Source organism: Monodelphis domestica, chromosome 2 (assembly GCF_027887165.1).
Source record: "Monodelphis domestica isolate mMonDom1 chromosome 2, mMonDom1.pri, whole genome shotgun sequence".
NCBI lineage: Eukaryota > Metazoa > Chordata > Mammalia > Didelphimorphia > Didelphidae > Monodelphis > Monodelphis domestica.
In genome coordinates this window covers 295,508,090-295,530,794 of record NC_077228.1, presented here as the reverse complement: position 1 = coordinate 295,530,794, position 22,705 = coordinate 295,508,090, and the positions used below count along the sequence as shown (strand labels likewise).

The 22,705-nt window shown below is 35.3% G+C and overlaps 1 protein-coding gene across 5 annotated transcripts in view; it reads right to left on the bottom strand.

Annotated features, from left to right (window-relative positions):
- Nucleotides 1-298: 298 nt before the first annotated feature.
- The window catches only part of GLYATL3 (glycine-N-acyltransferase like 3), a 73,480-nt gene continuing 51,073 nt past the window's right edge, over nt 299-22,705 (bottom strand). For all 5 annotated transcript variants that reach the window (XM_007484059.3, XM_007484062.3, XM_007484061.3 and 2 more), the window contains 3 exons: nt 17,737-17,863; nt 10,389-10,512; nt 299-8,401 (listed from right to left, as the gene is read on the bottom strand). In XM_007484059.3, the coding sequence (XP_007484121.1) occupies nt 7,987-8,401; nt 10,389-10,512; nt 17,737-17,863 (666 nt within the window). In that variant the 3' untranslated portion in view covers nt 299-7,986. The remainder of the gene's footprint in view (nt 8,402-10,388; nt 10,513-17,736; nt 17,864-22,705) is intronic.

Sequence of the window (22,705 nt, the reverse complement as noted above, 5' to 3'; positions counted from 1 at the left end):
AAAAGTAGCTTGTAAATCTTTGATTTTGAGGAATAAAAAAAATGTTAGAGCTTGAAGGAAAACTAAAGATCATAAAGTCCAGTTTATTCAGAACAAGAAAAGCAAATTAACTAATCCAAACTCACAGTTTAATTATGTATAAAGTCAGAATTAAAACTGAAGTCTTTTCCCACTGATTCTTCTTGAGAGCAGGGGCTGTTTTTTTGCCACAGGCAAGGTCCAGCTTCACTTGCAACTCCAGGGGTTCCTGACAGGTGGCGAATAGTCAGTTGAGAAAATAACAAATGGAAAACAGCTATATATTTTAAGACCATGGGCATGCTTTGCACCTGATAGCTGCTCCGCTATCCCCAGGCCTGATGTTTATTTTTATACCCATTTTTTGGGCACACAGATACATTATCTACCACACATGTCTAAATAGAGATAATTGGAAAAATGATACATTAACTTTGAAGAAATCACTTGATTAAAATTCCATATTCTTATATTGTGATTACAGTTTCTTGACAGAATAAAGGTTTCACACAAGATAAAAGATTTCATCACAGGTGGTTTAATTTTCTCATTACCCTGTGAGGAGTTTTGAGCTTATAAATAATCAAGGAAATTTACTTATTACTTTTAATAAAAATAAATAATCAATCAGAAGTTCTTAAAGACAATTCAACAATCATATCATTGAGGTTGAGAGGTACTAGGAACACAATTCAGATTTAATATTACTGATCATTTTCCAGGGTTTACTAGGGAGTTTCTCAAGGGGAAAAATCAAGTCACTGAGGCATGATGAAACTTGGTGTACCTGTACATTTTGTATGGGCTTTTATGATTGATTTGTATTCTGGCTTCATGAGAATAAATTTCTGTGAGTGGGAAAGTTCTGGGCTTGGCTTGTAGCTATGGTTTTACTGGGAATTATGTAACTAAGTAAAAGTTAATCCATGGTAGTCTTTTGAGATTGGGTTTGAGGGTCTGATCTTTTGGTGATGTTTTGGAGAAATAAAGTACAGGTATTTTGCTCTTGTATTATTCCTAGGTTAGGGAGAATAGTAATCATGTCAATTCCATAGGAAAGGGATGTTAATGAGAGAGGTTATGGAAGGGGGGTTGAGTGGGAAGTCACATCTTGCCAAGGGCCACTCTGTGGATTCCTTAGCTACCACAAGTGACTTTGTCGTGGTGTCATGGCCTGATGGCTCCCAGCATTTTTTGTTTGTTTATTTTCTTGTTTATTTTGTTTTATTTGTTTGCTTTGGGAGCTTATCACTTAGCACTGAGTCTGGAAAACAGTAAATACTTATTAAATTCTCATTAATTAACTGGGAAACCATTGAATTTTTCTGAGCTAAATCAACTCCCCTTTATAACCCATTCCATGTTGCAAGTACACTATTTAGGTTAGGACTAATAAAATTTTGTTTCCTCTCAAAACTTCCCAGAACAGTAGATATGGGTCTAGATTTCAAAATACTTTTCAGTTCAGTAAATATATATAACTGAGATCTTAGCCAATTTATAATTACTCAGGATAGGTACTAGTTGTTAATAATGAACATCTGAGAAATCAACATAATAATTGCTTAAGTGGAGTAGATGCTATAAATAAAATGTAAGATGAAAATCAAAGATTCACCATGTTTAATACAATTGATTATATTAACATTCAAATGGTTATATTATTTTTTCCTCCAATCCTTTTGACATGGATGATTTGAATTTATATTAATAATTGAACCAATGGTTTCTTTTCTAATTTTCATTCATTTTTGAAAAAAAAATTAGATGTGCAAAATACACATTGGGATTAATTCAGAGTTGGACTATCACCATATCTCCAAGAGCAAGCCAGGGAAATTCTCATGCTGAAAAGCTCCTTAGTAAATATACTGGGAAGAGTATCCAACAAAAGTTCCATTCTGATCAAGAAAGTTCAGAAGGCACACTGGATAAATATTGTGGATATTGCCAACTGTAATAATTGTGGTATGTTTGTTTCCATTATGATAGTTTGTTTCCATTAACTAAATTATTCTTTAATTCTAGTATCTGCTACATTGCATTGCCAGCAATGATTTTTGTGTCCTTTAGAATGCAATGCACATTCTAACACTCAGGTTGGTTGGTTGGCTATTAATAGTTCTTTATAATTGAAGAGGACCAAAATAGCATCACAATGTCAGAGTCATTGTACAGTGTGTCCAACTGTATTTTTTTTTATGAAATTGATGAATAAATGAATGGAGGTATAAAAAAAGAATTCTTTATTATTATTTTTTTAATTTAACAGGGGACCTGGAGGTCTTGTTACCATAGAGATGTATAGGGATTAACCAACCCACAGTAACAGGAAATAGAAACGACAATGCTGACAGTTAGGGCTGGCAGTGGTGGGGAAGTTGGCTGCTGGGAGTGTGTTGGGTTGGTGGTTGACATTTAGTTGCTGGAATATAAAGGTGGGTCCAAGTTTACTGAGAGGGCTTTTTGGCTTTAACCTTTAGAGGGCTTTTTGACCTTTTCTGGTTTGGGAGGTGACTGGTCTTTGATGACAGACCTAATTGGGTTTGATTAAGCGCTGATTGGATTGGTTTTGATTGGGTTGGAACTTTGTGGGGTGGTTATTATTATAGGTAGATATAGGCAGTATTAGGTAGTAATTATACATAGTTATAGGATAACTAACATAGGCTTTAGGAAATTTTCTTTCTCTACCTCTTTCCTATATTTCTCTACTTTACTATATTCATTTTACTATATTCTTTTACTATCTCTATTTTAATTAAATGAAATTATTAATTGTTAAAAGCTGCTAGAAGTTTTCTTTTCTCTGGATTAAAAAGATAATATTAATTTACAACTCTACTATATTCTCGTTAAAACTTAAATTATTAAAAGCTGCTCTCTTATTTTGTCAAAACTCCTAATTTAACTCTCACAGAAGAAAAGAAGCTCCAAATTAAAAACAAAAAACCACAAACCATTTAGGGATAATCAAGATATATGCATATATCTTGATCAGCTCAGAATAAAAGTTAAAAAACTAAATATGTCTCCTAGAGTAAAAGCCAAGGGTTATTTTAGGGAAAGCTAGTTATGAAAATGCCTGAGACTTCACTAAATTGGAGCACATTAGATCTGGACTTGAGGAAAAGGAGACCTTTCAGACTTTCCCTGACCTCTTCTCCTTGCCACTCATACCCCACCTTCCATGAAGATTTTAAAACAGACACTGCCACCACTCCCAGACAGTTGCATCTGACAGGCAGTCTTTAAAAAAATGTTTTTTATTGATGCCTTTTGTCGTTACATCAGTTAGTTCTAAAAAAAATTAAAAGATCCTACTAAATTAGAATCTTCTCTTCTGACATAGAAAATCAATCAAACAAAACCATGTGAATCTGAGTAGCTTGCTAGCTAGCTAGATGAGAGAGAAAGAGACAGACAAACAGACAGACAGACAGAGACAGAGAGATATAGAGAGAACATACTGCTGTGGTAACCATAGTCCCTTGCTCCTCCAGCATGAGAAGTAACCTGTGCTTCCTCATTTGCTCTGTGAGCATTAGTCCATAAATTCAGACTTCTTTTTTTTTTGTGTCATCTTTTCATTTACATTGTTATAATCATTGTGTTCTTTTGTTTCAGACCAATTCATCATCAGTTTGTATATATCTTCCCATCTTTCTAAATTTCTCCTATTCATCCTTTCTTAATAATGTCAGGGAGTACTTTAGATTCCTTATTTTTTACGTCAAGTAAAGGAGTTTGGAATATTTTTTTCAGGAATACAGGACAAAGGATTTTCTTTTTTTTTTTTTTCTTCCAAATGTGGGAGTGGAGATGGTGGGGAGAGAAAAATAAGTGATTGCTAACTGAAAAAATAAAACAGAAAAGAAACAAAGAAACAAAAAAGAAGCACCAAGGAAGATGCTATATAATTACTTTGGATGAGCACAAAAGTAATTTAATCTGTAAATTGACTGAATTGAACTAAATGATCTCTAATATTTCTTCTAATTATAACTTCCAGTATTTTCGTTCTACTGGGCTCTCATATATTTTTTCCAAGATTGACTCCATTTCTAGGAAGATTTTTTTAACTTTTCCCTATGCTCCCTAGGTGGTCTCACCTTTACTATACTCTTGTTGGTTGAGATGAAATGATCAATGAACACTGGCTATTTTCCCATTTTCCTCTCCTTTGACTTTATTAATCCTAATTATTTCATAGTTTTTGTGTGAATCTTATGTTTCATAACAACTAAAAATATTTAGGGGGTACATCATGAAACAATTAAATTAAGCCCTTAATTAAGGGTCTACTAAGTATAAGATACCATACTGCACTATGGGGATAATGAAAAATGGCTCCTACACACAAGGAACTTACATTATTTTGCAACAAAAGCCCCTACTGAGCTTTCAGCTAAACAGAGAGGATCATATTAACCATAGAGTCCTATGATTTCTAGATATGTCTCTTTTATATCTGATAACCCATATTCCTAATTAAAATTGAATTGCCTATCTTCTCTAAACTTACTTTCTGTGTTCTTCAAAGACTCCTCCTAGCACAGGGCTATGTTTCCCATTTGAGATACTCAGGTTATCATAACATTCAGAACCCCAGTGAAAATTTGGCACTTCTACAAGCTAATATGAGGCCCCATGTATTCATCTTTATAGTCGAGTCAGTCTGTTTATATATCTATAGTAATTTTATCTGTGGCCACTTTAAATGAGAAATGAATTTACCCAAACAGAATGTGAATTTGTAGCTTTATTGCTAAATTTAAGAAATATTTATCAAGAATTTATTCTGTGTAAGGTACCCTTATAGGTGCATCTCTTTTGAGGTAAACATAGATAAACATTCAGAAATCCAGTAAGACAAAAATAGCAAGAAGGAGAAAAAAGTTAAAGAATCCAATTCTGAGAGCGAGAAGGGCTAGTTCTAGTGCCTTTAATGCCATAAATAAGTTATTTGATTTTGAGTAATTCATTCAAACTTTCTGGGTCCATTTACTATTGGTAATTTAAGGGGGTTTATTTTTAAGGTGACTTCACAGTGTAATTTTTAAAATTCAACGACTTCTAAAAGTATATGTGGGGCCAGCTAGGTGATGCTATAAATAGAGTGCTAGACCTGGAGCCAGAAGACTTATCTTCCAGAATTCAAATCTGACCTCAGACACTAACTTCTGTTTGACTCTAAGCAAGTCACTTAACCCCATTTGCCTCAGTTCTTCATCTGGGAAATGAGCTGGAGAAGGAAATGGCAAACCACTCTAGTATCTCTGCCAAATAAACCCCAAATAGGGTCATGTAGAGTTGTTCACAAGTGAAATGACTAAACAACAACAGCAAAATTATATGAAAGGCAGAATAATGCAGTGAACAGAAAGGTGACATTAAAACTAGGAAAACTTGGGTTCAAGTTCAACCTCTGAAACATACTGACTATGAACATCTTTTCCTGAATACACTATGGGATATGGGGTAAACTGTCACCTTTTAGGGCTCCAGGGATATTTAAGACTTGCATTTAAAAGAAGGTATTGACTTGCATAACCAGAGGGAGTTTCTTTATCCATGAGTTTATATATATCAGTGTAGTCACAAATATTTCCTATCCCTTAAATTATATAGAGGTTGCCTTTATGAATATGCTATTTTAAGAAATGGGGACTATTATGCTCCAGATATACATAGTATATATTTCTTAATAGGGTGTACTTCATATACAAACTCTCAAATATTTGTCTGTAAGGAAAGCAGTTTGGCTTAGTGTAATAGGGCTAGATTGGGAGTCATAAAGTTTGAGTTCTTAATATTATTATTCCAGAGTAGGAAGGGTTCCCAAAAGTCATCTAGTTCAACACTTTAATTTTACCAATGAGAAAACTGAGGTCCAAGAAGTTTACATGACTTGACCCAGGTCCACAGGCAGTAAGTATCAGAGGATAAACTTTACCTGAAGCTCTATGACTCTAAAGTCAAAGCTCTTTTCAATTTCGACTCTATTACTTTACTACCTATGTGAATCTTGGGCAAGTCACCTAATTTTTCTGGACCTTAGTTTTCTCATTTGAATCCATATCCTATTTTATTTAAATACAACTTTGATTTAAACTAGGTTGTAGGCTAAAAACCTTATGATGTCAGAGATACTAGCAGAACTACTGCTGTTAAATCATAGTGGCTTTCAATAGTCTCCCTATCAAACTCATTATATATATTTTAAATTTCATTTCTCCTTCTTAAAAGTATTAAATTCATTCCCTGATCCCTATTCAAGGGTAAAATGTGCAATCAAAGCTATAGTTCCTACTTAGTAGCTTGACCATCCTGTGGAAATTGATTTATTTTTGTCAGATTTAAATCTGAGAAAGATATTTTTATTTATTATTTTTTAAACCCTTACCTTCTGTCTTGGAATCAACACCGTGTATTGGTTCTAAGGCAGAAGAATGGTAAAAGCTAGGCAATGGGGATTAAGTGACTTGCCCAGGGTCACACAGCTAGGAAGAGTCTGAGGTCAGATTTGAGCCTAGTATCTCCTATCTCTAGTCCTGGCTCTCAATCCACTGAGCCTCCAGCTGTCCCTGAGAAAGGGTTTTTGTTTAAATTATTTTTTATTTTGTTATTTTTTAATTTATTTTTTATATTATTATTTACTGTTTAAAAAATAAAAATTCATAGAGATTTAGAACCAGTGGTTCTCAGATACTTTATTCTGCCATACTTCTCCCTATAATCTAAAGGTTTCAAGTCCTTATATCTAGGACCAAGGACAGCTACAAACATTGCCTTAGACCGGATAGCTTTCTACCTTTGGATTTGCCTAGCGGAGAGTGGGGGAAGCTGGGTGGAAGGAGGGAGAGAAGTCATGAGGTGCATACCAATAGTTTATATACCATAACAGCAACATCCACTGCATAGTATTTAAATACCTTGCACCATTCTCTTGTTACCCAAAGGTTGGGGATTATGTAAGGGATAGGGAATACCTAAGGGAAGGGAGAGAAGAAGAATAGCACTTATTAAGTGCCTTCTATATGCTAGGCTCTTTGCTAAGTGATTAACAAATATCTCATTTGATCTTCACAATACCCTATGAGGCAGGTATTATTATCCCTATTTTATACTTGAGGAAACTGAGGCAGGCAGAAATTAATTGACTTGCCAAGAGTTACACAACTGTATCTGAGGATAAATCTTAATTTGGATCTCCCTTTTTCCAGATCCAACATTCTATTTAGTGAGATCACCTAGCTTCTGGAAACACAGGAGTGAGTCTTAATAAGATAAAGGGAAAAGGAAAGTAAAGGGCTAATACATAGAGATCCTGAGTCAAAAGTAATGGGAACAGAAAATAATAGAAATTAACATAGGATCATGGGGTTTTATAGAGCTGAGTCAGTAGCCTGGACTAGAGAATTGAGCTATAGTGAAATAGTTGTGTGACAAGTCTTATATCTTAAGATACTAGCTTCTGTCATATATGCTGAGTAAAGGCTGCTGGCTTTCACGTTAATCCATCCATGAAACTGTGGAACATGGAATTATCTGAGATGAGTATCAAAGTATGACAGAAATAGTTATTTTTGGTAATCCCTGATCCTTTAGTAACTTCCTTTTTTTAACCTTTACCTTCTTTCTTAGAATCAATACTAAATATCAGTTTCAAGGCAGAAGAATGGTAAGGGTCAGGTATTGGAGATTAAGTGACTTGCCCACTCTGGCATTCTATCCACTGAGACATCTCACTGCCTCTGTAGTAACTTTCAAGGGAACCTTGAGAGAATAAAATCATGTTCTTTCCAATCTGATTTATCACATCTCTTCCATAATAATATTGGGATTCTCAAAGCTCCATTTCAATTCCTTATTCTCTGACACATAAGGAAGTATTGGGTTGACAGAGAAAGTAAAAAAAGAGTGTCAATCCTGAAATTACAGGGTTACAGTAAGCTATGGGTATGCCTACGCAGAGAAATTTCTAGGAGTGAGGATAAGTCTATGAAAGCGACAAGGCAAAAATGAAGCATTAAGGTTTTTGAGAAGAGTTATTGATGCTATGTTATCATCTAGGACATTGCCTTGACTTGGGAATCCCCGGCTCTGGAGCTTTCTAGCCAATGTCACAGCTACCAGTCGACTATAGCCCTTCCTTCGGTGCTCAGGCAAGGTGTAACCATGAATCATTGTGGCAAACTGGTCTGTGAGACCCCAGGAAACTGGTTTACCATTTTCATCTCGGACACACACACTAGGAAAGCAGTAGATGAGGTTGGCAAGGTACCGGTGGCACTGTTCATTTCCACCCCGGGACCAAGTCCTGTTTAGGAGATCAGCCTCAGCAACACTCAGGTAAGACAGCTGAGGAGAAGACATCACACTAAAGGAAAATGTGGAATGTTAGATGGAATTCAATCAGATAATTAGAAGTCATTCTATTCATTTCCTTCATGCTGCCCAAAATTACAGTTACAACCATTTTAGGCAAGAGTAGTATAAGGCTAGAAAATTGTTTAGTTGATTTACAAGTAAATAAATTACATAGTTCTCTGTGACATCCCTTTGGAGTACTTCAAAAATTCTGATTATCAGTAAGTTTCTCCTTATAACTAATCTAAATCCTTTCTGTTTTAATATAAATCCATTTATTATTATACTCATTTAATGAAAATTAATTAGTACTTACCATGTCATAGATAATATCCCTTTTTAGAATTTGAGGTCTTACCAGGTTCTGTCTTTGCTAATCACTATGTAAACTTTTGGTAGGATTTATATTAATGGAGAGAGTTCACATGCCAATAATTCCCCATATTGATGAAACCACAGATCTTTCGTATAGTCAAATATAATATTTTGATAATTCTTTATATTCCAATCTACATATTCCATGGCATTAGAGAAAAAGTAGAAAGAATAGGACTTAAACCAAAAGATTACAATAATTAGAATTAGATGACCTATATCTAAATCCTGGGCAGGAAGATTGTCATTATAGAAGAATTTACAGAGAGAATAATATCAATGAAGTCATTATCTACCATACTATACTAATAACAGCCAATATTTAAATAGGGATATGTTTTCTAACTCGAACATCTCTACCTGTGCTATGAGCTTTTATTTAGGTTCCAGTTTGGTAACTATAAAACTATCTCAGAGAAGATGAATATCAATTGACTTATAAATAAGCAAATTCCACGGCTCCCTGTGGCATCCTTTTTGTGCACCTTAACTTCTGACTATCATTAAATTCTGGCACTTCATTGCCAACTTTCTAGTGTTTAAGGTAGCTCTATGAGTCAGTCAGCTAACTACTAAACAAGAAAATAATCAAGCCTTTGGCTTAAGTCGTATCTTTAATTTCTTCTTCAGAATTGTAACCAAAAGGGGCCAGAAGACATGAAATCAAAGACTGAAAGGTTATTGTCAAAGAGGACACCATCAAATACAGAAAATGTTTTCAGTTGATCATCTGGGTAACATTAATCAGGTAGTAAGTCATGTCTTGGTTTTTGTTTCTTTTGTCCAGTGAGCAGGACATTGAACAAATAATGAATGAGTTGGGTCAGCAGATAGGACTTTAGAGTTAGCTGGTCTAAATCTTTATACAAAAGGCTTCAGATCCCAGGCCAATGTCCAGGGTAAGATTAAAGCAAGATTGTGATTAATAGGCATTAGTAACTATTGTTCTATAACAATAATATTGAACCTAATCGAAAAGATGAGAACAAGGCCATGATGATAATGACCACTACTCATATTTATAATTTAACCTCAGTTTCTATTTTTTTCTTGGCTTTTATTATACTGATATCCAGAGTTGTAACTAGCGTTTTTCATTTCTGGCAAGCTTCATAAAATGTACTCTGGAAAATAACATAAAATGTCTTTAATCCCAATGTTTAAAAATTCAAATTCAGTTGAAGTTTTGCTGAGTGGAACTAAAGTGTGGCAGGAGCTTATCTGGAATATAGTAGCTTCAGAGAGGAGGTGTCTAGAAGCAGGCTATTTTAACTAATTATTTTTTATAATCACATGCTAAGCTCAGCTAGTATTTTCTTTAGTTGATTTATAACTGCTAAATCAGGTAAGGAGAATAAAATTATGAAATAATATGATTTGAAGACTACTATAGATAATGTAGAATCCATTAAAGACCTCTTTTTGTATCTACTTTGGTTTTTTTTTTTTAAGACAATATCCTTAATTCACAGACGTCTCTAACCTTCAAAACCCACTGAAAATTCATTTTAAGTTCGAGGACAATTTCAGTATCATGTCCCCTAGATTTGGATGTCTTGACTCCTGCTGCATATATTTCCTTAATGCTAATCCTCTAAACTCAGAAAAATGACCTAACCTACCGGGATTTGGCGTCTGGCATAGGGAATGGAGGAAACTCAACAGCCCTAAAGGAGGTCACATTTACATCCAACTGTTTAGAGTTTGCAACAGCTTTGGAAATTGCATATAATTCATCTTGGAGTCCTATGAAGAAAAAAAAAAAGAGGTAATGAAAATGAGAGTTTTAATTGAGAAATAAAAGTATTTTTATTTATTAAAAAAGGTAAACTCATTACAGCATTCTTCTAGCACTTAAGTAAATACCAAACAATTCAACAACAAATATGATACAGGAAGAAGAAAACTAGGTTTAAAGCCTGAAAAAAATCATACAACATTGGTAAGATTGGGAGTGAGAGAAACTATTTTCATATCTCAGCTCTAGCATTTATTAGCTTCATGACCTTTTCTAAGTCACTTTTGTAACCGTGAAAATAAGGTTTGCCAAGACTGTGAATTGCCAAACTGTAAAGGTTTTGGCCAAACTGTAAAGATAATTTTTAGTGTCTTGATTTAAATCAAAAATAAGTGGTCACCATGGGAAAATTCCCAAATATGAAAATGCCCAAGTCAGCTGGGTTTTATGGAGATTTTAATTAATACAAATGAAAGAATTAAGGGAAGAGAGAGAGAGAGAGAGAGAGAGAGAGAGAGAGAGAGAGAGAGAGAGAGAGAGAGAAGAGAGAGAGAGAGAGAGAGAGAGAGAGAGAGAGAGAGAGAGAGAGAGAGAGAGAGAGAGAGAGAGAGAGAGAGAGAGAGAGAGAGAGAGAGAGAGAGAGAGAGAGAGAGAGAGAGGAGAGAGAGAGAGAGAGAGAGAGAGAAGAGAGAGAGAGAAATAGTAGAAATGGCCTATGCCAAATGGCCTAGGTCTGAGCCTTAAGGGAGAGAGTCAGTCTTTATCACTCACCACAAAATCATCTCAAGCAAGCTCCAGTCTTTCACTGAAATCCTCAACTCCTGAACTGAGTTCAGAGACCCTCCTCTAAACTTCTGAACTCTCTAAACTGAGTTCAGAGAGCTCCTTTTAAAGAGAATTTTCTCTTATGTCACCTCCCCCAAATTTTCACATCTACCAATCATAGTAGATACTTTTTCCCAGGACTGCCCATTCTTAGTTCAAACCACTCTTTAGTTCTCACCTTCTCTGGGTAGATTATATCTTCTGAGTACTTCACACCTCTTTTGTTAAGCTTGGCTTTTGTAAGTTGTTTGACCTTTTAGTGATTAATTTAACCTTTATAGGTAGTTAGCACCTTTTTGTATTAGATCTAAAAATAGACCACCTAGCTTAAGGGTTTGGCTTCACTATAAGTAGGAGTTAGAGACTTTTCATTGTTCAGTCAGGAATTTGCAACTTTATCTTCCCCTAAGGCACTGTCTGAGCAGGGTAGAGTAATTTTAAAGTTCTCAATACATTCCTGACCAAGTACCTCCATTGTTACAATAGGGAAATTTGTTTAACCAAATTTTCTAAGGTACAGTCTGAGCAGTTTTAAGGTTCACACTTTATGACCTTGTTTCATTTTCCTGATCTGTAAAACAAGGGATCAATGAATTCTAATCTCTAAGGTTCCCTTCAGCTTTACATCTATGATTCTGTGAATTTAGTTTTAAGCTCTAGCTCAGTCACCTAGTAGGAAAGAAGCCTCAAGTGTCACTTAACTTCTTTGAGGTTCAAAATCCTCTGCTAAAATGTAGTTTGTCAGTATTTTCCTTACTGGGTGGTTGTGAGAAATGAATTAGATAAGGTGTGAAAGTGCTTTAAAGATATTTGTGTTAAAAATTAAGGAAACTTGTTAGTTACATATTATCTAATCTTTTATTCTAATTAATGCATATATTGAATATGAATTTTCTATTATTAATTTCACAATTATCAATAAATGTATCAATTTATAAAAACAAAAAATGAGGATTTTATACTTAATATTTAGGGGGAAAATACCTTTCTTGTCTACTTTATTTTAAAAAATTACAATATCCTTAATTCCCTGGCATTATCTTTATCCCTACAAAACTTCCTGAAAATTCAATTTCATCTCTAGAATCAATTTCAGTGCCAAGTTATGTTCAGTAACAAATCAAGTTATTTTGTACTTGTATTCTCCTTACCCAGTTGAGAAGTTCTAAATCAACTAAAGAAAGTACTAGATTAGTTTAGCATTTGTTTACCTAGATAATTAGTTAAAATCTGCTATATCCCAGATAAGTTCCTGCCACATCTGCTACATATTTATTTTTTGAAGGCATATTAACTTTAACAAAATAGTGACAAATTTATTCTTTTGTTTAGTAAGTCTGATTTTCAACATAGAATTGTTAGCCTCTTAAGGGCAGGTAACATTTCCTACTTCTGCTTACAAAACTGAAAAAAAATCAAATTGGAGGGAATCATAGAGATCTGAATATTTAATGAATATTTGACTGGATATATAGCATTTACTATGTGCCAAACACTGTGCTAAGTGCCTTACTTACATCATTTTAGCATTTGAACCTCACAAAAATGCTGAGAGGCATATGCTATTATTGTCCTCATTTTACCGATAAGGGAACTGAGGCAAACAGATTAAGTGAATTTGCTCAAGGTCACATAATTCATAAATATCGGAGGGCTAGATCTGAACTCAGATACTCTTGAGCCTCTATCCACTGTGCCACAAAACTGCCTTCTCTGGATGACCCAGAACTAAGTAACAGGAAAACTTTAGAGCTACCAGAATGTCTCATAGGCATGAACAACAATTAGCAAATCTAAGAAAACATCTCAAGTACAACAATAATAGTTAACATTTAATAGACCTGGAGCAGTGAAGTGGATGAGTGGACAGAGCACCAGACTTGGAGATGGGAGTCCCTGGGTTCAAATGTGACTTCAGGCACTTCCTAGCTGGGTGACCTGAGCAAATTACTTAATCTCAATTGCCTAACCCTTACTGCTCTTCTGCCTTGGAAATGATACTTAGTATTGATTCTAAAACAGAAGGTTAAGGGTTTATTTATTTATTTTTTTTTTATGGAGCCTTAAGGTTAACAAAGTGCTTTTTACACATTATTTTATACCATCTTTCTCTCATAAATCATTACTAACTTGCCCTCTCCAGCTTTATTGAAACAAGCGTTATCATGCAAAATATATTTGAAAGTGCTAGGACCATTTCCTTTTCATGAAGTTGGAATGAGGAGGAAGTGGTTCCAATATATGAAGTAGGAGATAGAAGGAATTTTTTTTTAATGTGAAATAATTTCATAGAATTAAGGAAAGATGTGGAGATGTAAAAGATTTGAGGAGGCAGTGCTACAATGAAAAAACACCATACTTGGAGAGAGACGATAGGTTCAAATTATAGTCCTATCTCTTTCTACTTGTGCATTTTTGGCAAATCATTAGATCTCCAGTCTGAAGTTTTCTCATCTATGCTGTGGGTTAGACTTGATTTCTTCAAAGGTGCCTTCCAGATCTTAATTGATAATCCTCTAAAATACAAGGGACCTAAGCTATTATAGAATCTAAATAGAAAGGGACTGAGGATATTTAGTCCAAACCATTGATTAAGTAAACATCTTCTCTATTATGCACCTGATAGTCATCCAGTTTTTGCCTAAAAATTTCTACAGGATGGGAGAGAGGGAAAGGTAACCAATTTCTAAGCAGGCCATTCCATTTTTGCTTGCTCTAATTAGTGGGGTACTTTAATTCATTCAAGCCTACCTATGCCTTTCAAAAACTTCCATCCATCAAAATTTTGCCCTGTGGGGAACCAGGAGGAGAAATCTAAACCCTTTCCCAGTTAACTGTCCTTTAAAATCTTGAACATAGTAATCATGGCCCTAAGTTTTCTCTCTTCCAGACTAAACTTACTTCCTAAAGCATAATTAGATATTTTGGCACCCAAGATACCACCTTCTTCTCCTTCTGAATGACCCCACAAACCATGGAACATTTCTGATATCCTGGTTGGTTGGGTGGAGTGGGGGAAAGGGATCCAAATTGAAGCTCAGCTGAAGTGGAATTGAGAGGCAGGAATGATAACAATCACAATGGTAACAACTAGGTTATGTTCAATTATTTTTTTTCTGCTGAATGCAATAATATGTTTAAAAAGTGTCCATTTAAAAAAATCACTATTAATTTCTTCCTCCTTCCCTGGCCTCCTAAACTATCCATGTCTTAAAACTCAGGTGACCTATCAACTTCTTTTTTTTTTTCCCCATGATTTATATCAGATTTTATTAGAAAGATTTTTTTTTAAAAATCTAGAATATTTTTCCATGGCTACATGATTCATGATCTCCCCCCACCCCACTCTTTCTTCCCCCTCCTGTATCTGACAAACAGTTCCACTGGGTTAGACATGCATCATTATTCAAAACCTATTTCTGTGTTATTTGTATCTGCAGTAGCGTGATCCTTTAACATCAAAACCCCAATCATATCCGCATCTCATTATGTGATTGATCACATATTTTTCTAATGCATTTACATTTCCACAGTTCTTTCTCTGGATTCGGATAGTGTTCTTTCTCACAAGTTCCTCTGAATTGTCTTGGGTCATTGCATTGCTGTTAGTAGAGAAGTTTATTATATTCAATTATACCACAGTGTATACTCTATGTACAATGTTCTCCAGGTTCTGCTCCTTTCACTCTGCATCAATTCCTGGAGGTCATTCCAGTTCACATGGAATTCCTCCAGTTCAATAGTCCTTTTAGCACAATAGTATTACATCACCAATAGATACCACAATTTGTTCAGCCATTCCCCAGTAGACATCCCCCCATTTTCCAATTTTTTGCTACCACGAGAGTGCAGCTATAAATATTTTTGTACAAGTTTTTTTCCCCCTTATTACCTGGGTAAAACCTAGCAGCGGTATGGCTGAGTCAAAGGGTAGGCATTCTTTTAAAGCCCTTTGCACATAGTTCCAAATTGCCCTCCTGAGTGGTCCATCAACTCCTTTAAATTACTTCTCATTCATAGTTTCTAGACCTATCAAATCTTAGACTGAGAAAGGCAAGATTTTAGGAGTTATCTATTTTAACCTCTTCATTTTATAAAGGAGGATGGTGAGTTCAGAGGAGTCATTCTACCTAAATCAAAGTTTCTGTGGGCTTTTTTGGGGGGGTGAATGTGACTACTCAATAATTTTAAGGGATTTTAAGACCAAAATATTTGAGAATAATTGCTTTTAAGTATTGAGTGAGTGATGAGGAATGAGCCCCTAGAACACCATGTAACAAGATTTGTGAAAATGTTTTGTTTCTTTGTTACTTTCATTTGCAGATATATATATTTATGTATATATATATATATATACACATATGTATATATATAAACACACACACATACTTTTTCTTCCAGCTAAGAAGCCGTATCTTATAGAGAAGATTTAAGGGGGAAAGGTGGGGGAAAGCAGTTTAAAAAATGAACAAACCATAATGTTGAAAAGTATATGTAATATTCCACATGTATTGTTCCATTTGTGCAAAAAAAGGGAGATGCATTTGTTTTTTAATTTTTATCTAGGGTCAAGCTGAATATTTATAATTTCTCAGTATTAAAAGTTTTTCCTCTCCATTTACATTATTGTAGCCATTGTGTATATTATTTTGTAGATTCTGTTTATTCCACTCTGAATCATTTAATATGTCTTGTTACTCTTCTCTGGATGCTTCCTATTCATAATTTTTTAGAGAATAGTAATATTCCCTTATACTTGTTATTCATCACAGTTTGTTTAGCTCTTCCCCAAGTCAAGAAGTGTATACAATATATATATTATATATAATATTTCTATTTGAATCTTTTGAAAAATAATACCATTAGTATTTCTGTTTATATTGGATCTTTTTTCCATCTTCACATTTTGGGGAGTATCTTCCTAACAATGCAATCTCTGAGTCAAAGGGTAAGGGAACAAAGGGCTATTAAAAAAATCAATAATTCCAAATTGCTAGTTGTTGGACCAATTCACAGCTCTACCAACAATGAAACCTGATTTTATTTCTCTAAGCAAATGTTCACTCTGTGAACTACATGATTAGGGATGAAGAATAAAAGGGAAAAGGAAGACACATTGATAAGTATGAGCTGGACTAATGCAAATTTAGGGAACCAAATATTTTTTATAGGCAATGATTTCTAAAAATAACTTGCAGAACAAAAAATTTTAAAAATTACCTCACCAAACACCAAGGTTACAAAAATTTGTTCTGTCATATTTGTTGAGAGGAGAGATAATGTAGACCTTATAACTGTGGAAAATTAATTTGAACTGGGATATTATTGAAAAATCATTTTCCCCCCTTTAGGATCAGGATAAAGAAGTTTGATTTTATAGTTGAGGCAAACAGTGCTCCCTCCCTACTATGAAACTGGATTAAGTCCTCCTTTCTTTTGTCCAAATCTTTTAGAGATAGCATGGAGACATGCTTCTTGTTTGTCTGTGGACAAGTCTCTTAGGTAATGAAGTTGACTATGTAGCCACCATGTTGGGAAATGTGAACTGTGCAGCCATTCTGGCAATGATGTGGTCAGTCTCTTGGAGTTCTTGGAATACTCTCCTTCCTGTGATGAAAGAGTTCTGCTCTCCGATTCTACTTAATGCTGTTTTCTAATAAAAAACCTTTTAGGATGCCCTGGGGATGGACTCAATGATGATGTCACAAGGGATATATAAGATGTGAGAGAGAGGAAGTTGACCTCTTTTGTGCTTATCTTCTGGTCTCCTTGTCTCTGTCTCCCTCATCCAGCCTAGCTGCTTAGTAACTTAGACTTAAGCTTCTGCTTTTTCTAGTCAAGTTAAGCCATCTGGCTGCCCATGTCCCTCTTTTTGGGGCCCTATTTGAGGGTTTGGCATCTGTTCAAGCTGTGAAAGGAATCTGCTGGTTAGTTAGAAATCTCAAGTGGTTACTACTAAATTCATATTTTAAAATAAAAAATTAAAATTAAAATGCATTTAAAATATTAAAAAATCATTCATTATATACCAAGAAATAGGAATGATATTCTTATCTCTTTCTAGTTGTGAAAGAATATAAAACTTCCCTTTTGGATCAATCTTATTTCAAAATAACGAGAACTACATTGGGATCGTATATAAGAGGATGAGAAAGGAATACACGTATCACATTTTGAGAGCACCTATGGAAATCTATAACAGATGCTATTAACATTTCTTGCTATTGAAATAAATTCCAATTAAAAGGGTCTTCTTTCCATAAAAGTCAACTTCGTATTTCACATAACAAAGAAACTTATTTTTAAATACAAATATTAACACCCTTGTCCCCTCCAAAAAAAAAAAGTCATGAGTAGTAAGGGAAAAAATTCTGTGTCCATAGCTCTTTTTACACATTTGACTTCACCTTGTATCTGAAATACTTGCTCCCAGTTGATAACATCAGGCTCCTCTAGAAGCTTACGATAAGCCCTGGAATCTTTATAGAAGACTGCATAGGCATTTGTATAAATGTCCAGATCATCTGTCATAGCCTTGGAAGAAAAATATAGACATAAAATTAAGAAAAGCTTATAAGACATTCAAATTTTGAAGGTCTGTGTCTTGCTCAGTTCCAAAATCTTAAATTGAATTTTTCTTTTACATCAGCGATTTTTCCAAAAGGTATTCTAAAAGTATGTATCTAAGGCATCTAGGTGGCACAGTGTATAGAGTTCCAGGCATGGAATAAAGAAGACTCCTTTTTTCTGAGTTCAAATTTGATCTCAGTTTCCTACTAGTGGTGTGACCATAGGTAAGTCACTTAACCCTGTTTGCCTCAGTTTCCTTATCTGTAAAATGTACTGGAAAAGGAAATGACAAATACTCTAGCATCTTTGCCAAGAAAACCCATAAGGGGTCAGGAAGAGTTTTGTACCACCTGAAATATGTGGATAATATAGATGGAAAAATTTGTAGATTTGTTGTTGGTATACCACTCAAAAATTAGGCTTTATAAGCCTGTGTAGGCCTGAATGTCAGCTTGTAGGCCCAAACGCTATCTGACTGTTTGACAACTTGGTAAAAACAGTAATTAAGGTTTATTTATATCCAAGTAAAAGAGGGAGGGAGGAGGACCAGGGAAAAGGAGTCCCTAAGCTATAAAATCTGGATAATCCTCCCTCCTTTCTATGGGCTTCTTATGAAGCTGTCTTCAAGTTCTTCTGGCTGCCTTTCTCTACTCTGGCTCTCTATAAAATCTCACACTAGCTATATAATCTGACCTAACTGGTCCTACAAATTACTGGTAGGCAAGTTAAAAGTTTGTCAGATATTTGATAGCTTGACCTCTTGGTGAGATCACCGTCCTAGGCCAAAGGCCAAGGGCTTTTCTCACTGAGAGGTTTTCACTGGGTACTAGTAGTCAGGAAACTCTCAGGATCTTATAGAGGGAAATTGGAGACAGGCACAGTCAGGATCTCAGGATCTCCAGATCGCTGGGAAGCAGGACACCTTTGGCTCCCAGGAAACAAGTAGGCCAGTTCCCCTTTGGCTCAGACAGACCCAGGAAGTTACCTCTCCCAGGACAGGATCCAAAAACTTCCCAACTGTCTCCATGTGTCCTATTTTATCAAGTCCCTAGATTCTAAAATATAGTCAGTTCCATGCATGTGGCCAGACCCTCTTTATAAACCCTTGCTTTTAGCCTCTTTTGCAAAAGCCCTTCTTTCTTTCAGTCTCTCTTACACACCGAAAAACAACTTGACTGAATTTGTGTGTATGTATCCATATATGGAGGGAAATGCATATATGTATTTGAACATATGCATATTTGTTTATATGTTTATGCATACATGTTTATATATATATCACATATATGCATGTGTGAATATATACACATCTAGGCATTACTGCCAGTTAAATACCAATTGTGATCTCGTCAATATGGGGACTCAGGTGAGATTATAGGGAATTCTGGGAAATACCAAGGACTTCTGGGGATTGAAGCCTAGGGTTCAAAATCTCCATTTTTACAATATGTGTGTGAATATATTTATATACAGAATATATATATATTATATAAATATAATATATCATATACTGAATACAGATGAGAACAGTTTGTTCCAGTAGCCATGAAGGCAGCTGAATAGGCACTGTGGAGTATTTAGAACTTGGTTAGACATCAAGAAACCAAGGTTAACCACTGCCATACCAATTGTCTTTACTTTTATCTGACCACTGGACTTTGATAACTCTGGGAGACTGAGGCTGATGACTACATGCAACTTGGCTTTGATTAGATCCAATTTATGTGAGAGTCAAAAGAAACCCCCCAATGATGTCATTTTGGTCCTCTTCAAGTAAGAAAGGCAATAACCAACCAACTAACATGTAGAGCGAAGTGTTACAGTGGACAAAGTACCAGGCCTGGAGTGAGGAAGACCTGAGTTCATATCTGGCCTCAGACACTAATTGAGTGACCTTGGGCAAGTGCCTCATGTCTAACTCAGTTTTCCTAACAATAAAATGGGAGTCACAATATCACTTACCTTCCAAGGTTGTTGTAAGGATCAAATGAGATAATATTAATAATGTACTTAGCACAGTGACTACCATAAAGTAAGCATTTAGCAGATACTATATATCATATTATTTATACATATATGCACTTTTATACATGTATGTATTTTTGTTGTTGTTGTTGCTGAGGCCTTTCAGTCATGTCCAACTCTTCATGACCCTATATGGGTTTTCTTGGCAAAAATACTGTTATTTCCTTTTCTATTTTATTTTATAGATAATGAAACTGAGGCAAACAGGGTTCTGACTTGACCACGGTCATATAGGTAGTGTCTGAGGCCAGATTTGGACTCATGAAGAAGAGTCTTCCTAATTCTAAGCCTAGTGCTCTATCCACTTTACCACCTAACAATGGAGATGGGCATATAAAATATATACAAATGAAAAGACAGTTAACCAAACCAGGCAAGGTGTATGCAAGGGGCTAAATAAGTGATGAATGGATACAATAAATGGTATAATTTCAGGGGAATGAGAAATAAGCTAAAGAAGCTGTTACTGGTCAGGTCTGTTCAAAAAAGTCCTCTTTTGAGAAGTGGAATTTATTTAACACTCTGTCTACTGCAGCCGATTGCCTGACCATTTTCGGCATTATCAGTGAAGTGGTGGTATGCCTCGAAAACAATCACTAAATGGGAAAGGAGGTTAATAGTCTAGATCTGTGTTGGTGAACCTATGGCATGAGTGCCAGAACATGCTGGAGGGGGCTGGTCTCTTCTCCCTCTCCACATGTGCCTGAAGACATTTCTCACAAGAGCCCCTCCTCTGCCCAGCAGCCCAGTGGGAACACTTCCTCCATCCCCTGTCTGGGGTAAGGTGGGGGCCTCACATGTGACAGAAAAATAGCAATTTGGGCACTCAGTCTCTAAAAGGTTTGCCATCATTGGTCTACATGATTCTAAATCTTTACTAGGATCCTTCCTTTAGGAATATTGCCAATATATACCCAGGAGTTCTTACTCTTTCTGGGTTTGGATGGCCCATCCATTGATTTTGTTGACTCTCTGCCTACATCATGGTGAACTGCCTAACTCTTTAGCTCTACTCAGAGAGCCAAATGGGCCTCTCAGAACTTTTGGAACAGGAGCAAATGATGCCAAAAGTCAATTGGTTAACATGAGCTTTTTCTCTGCTTTCTCTAGGTCCCTAGAGCAGCAATGTGACTGAAGAATCCTAGTTGAGGTGTCAAACTAGAGGAACTATAAAAGAAAAATATTTGCTCTCCCTGCCCACTTTCATAAATTAAAAGCTGGAGAAGTTGATTTCAGAGGAGAGCATATAGAAGTCAGAAGAAATGCATAAAGAGTAGGAGATTCCATCATTTAAAGAATGAAAAAGATGTGCAATGCCCCTTTATGGCTCCTTATTCTCATGGAAATTTGTGCCCTGGAATTTAATGCTATTTGGTCTTGAATCACTGCAACCATGCTGAAACTTTCCCACCTAGAAGTACTTCTACTAATATCAAGATTCAGGCTTAAGTACTTCTTCTTCTCATCAATGATTCTTTGTTACTGGATCCAGGAGAGTAGGGTTCTTGTCCTATAGTTATTTAGGCACTGACTTTGGGGACTCTACCCTCCCACACATTCTCTTGAATTTACTGCCCCTCAAATATGAAACTTCTTTATTGAAGGCCATACTTATTCTGTTTGGTATTATCACAAAAATACTGATTTAAATGAAGCCTCTAATTAATTCTAAACCCTTAAACCAGAAAACTACTCCTTCCTCTTCTATAATTGAAACCTTGGTAAAATGGGGTCTAGCCTATACATTTTTTTTTAAACCCTTACCTTCCGTCTTGGAGTCAATACTGTGAATTGGTTCCAAGGCAGAAGAGTGGTAAGGGCTAGGCAATGGGGGTCAAGTGACTTGCCCAGGGTCACACAGCTGGGAAGTGGCTGAGGCTAGATTTGAACCTAGGACCTCCCACCTCTAGGCCTGGCTCTCAATCCACTGAGCCACCCAGATGCCCCTTAGCCTATACATTTTTAAAAATTCTTTTTAAAAGAGCATAAAATCATCCAGTGGATGTGCGTCAGTTACGGGAAGGATGGGGGGAGAGGAGGGAGGAATAGAATATGATTTTTGTAACCAAGGAATAATGTTTGAAATTGGCCAAATTAAAAATATATATATATATATATTTCTTTTAAAAAAGAGCATAAAATCCATAATGTCTAGGAGTAGGAAAATGATAGATCCTTTGTTCTCTGACCTGAATAGACCTCACCTGGGACCATGTTTTAAGTAGAATATTGACAAAATTAGAGAGCATCCAGAGAAGAGTGACCAGGACTACATGTGAATTGGTTGAAAGAATGAGGGCATGAATGGGATATTACAGTTATCTTCAATTTGAAGGGCTGTTGTATTGAAAAATAATTAGATATAAAATAATGTTACTGGTCAAATAAAAAAGCATAACCAAGTTTTACAGAATTCAAATATATTCATTGAAAAATATATACCTTTTACTATAATTTTATCTACATTGTGTTTAAATATCAAATGCTCAGGACTGAACCAAATATTAAATTAGACTTAATTTTGAATATTTTCTGTTCTTGTTTATCTTGTCTGTAAAATATATGCATATATAGATTAGCTTTTATCTCTATATTTTTGGTGTAATTTCACAAAACTAATTTTCTTTAATGAGAAAATTACAAATATGATCATGATTAGACTTGTCATGCTTTTACTGCAAAGATCAGAATGAGGAAAATGGCTGATTATTATAAAGAGGACAATTTAGGCCTCCCTTACCTTTATTCTGAAATGTGTGTGTGTGTGTGTGTGTGTGTGTG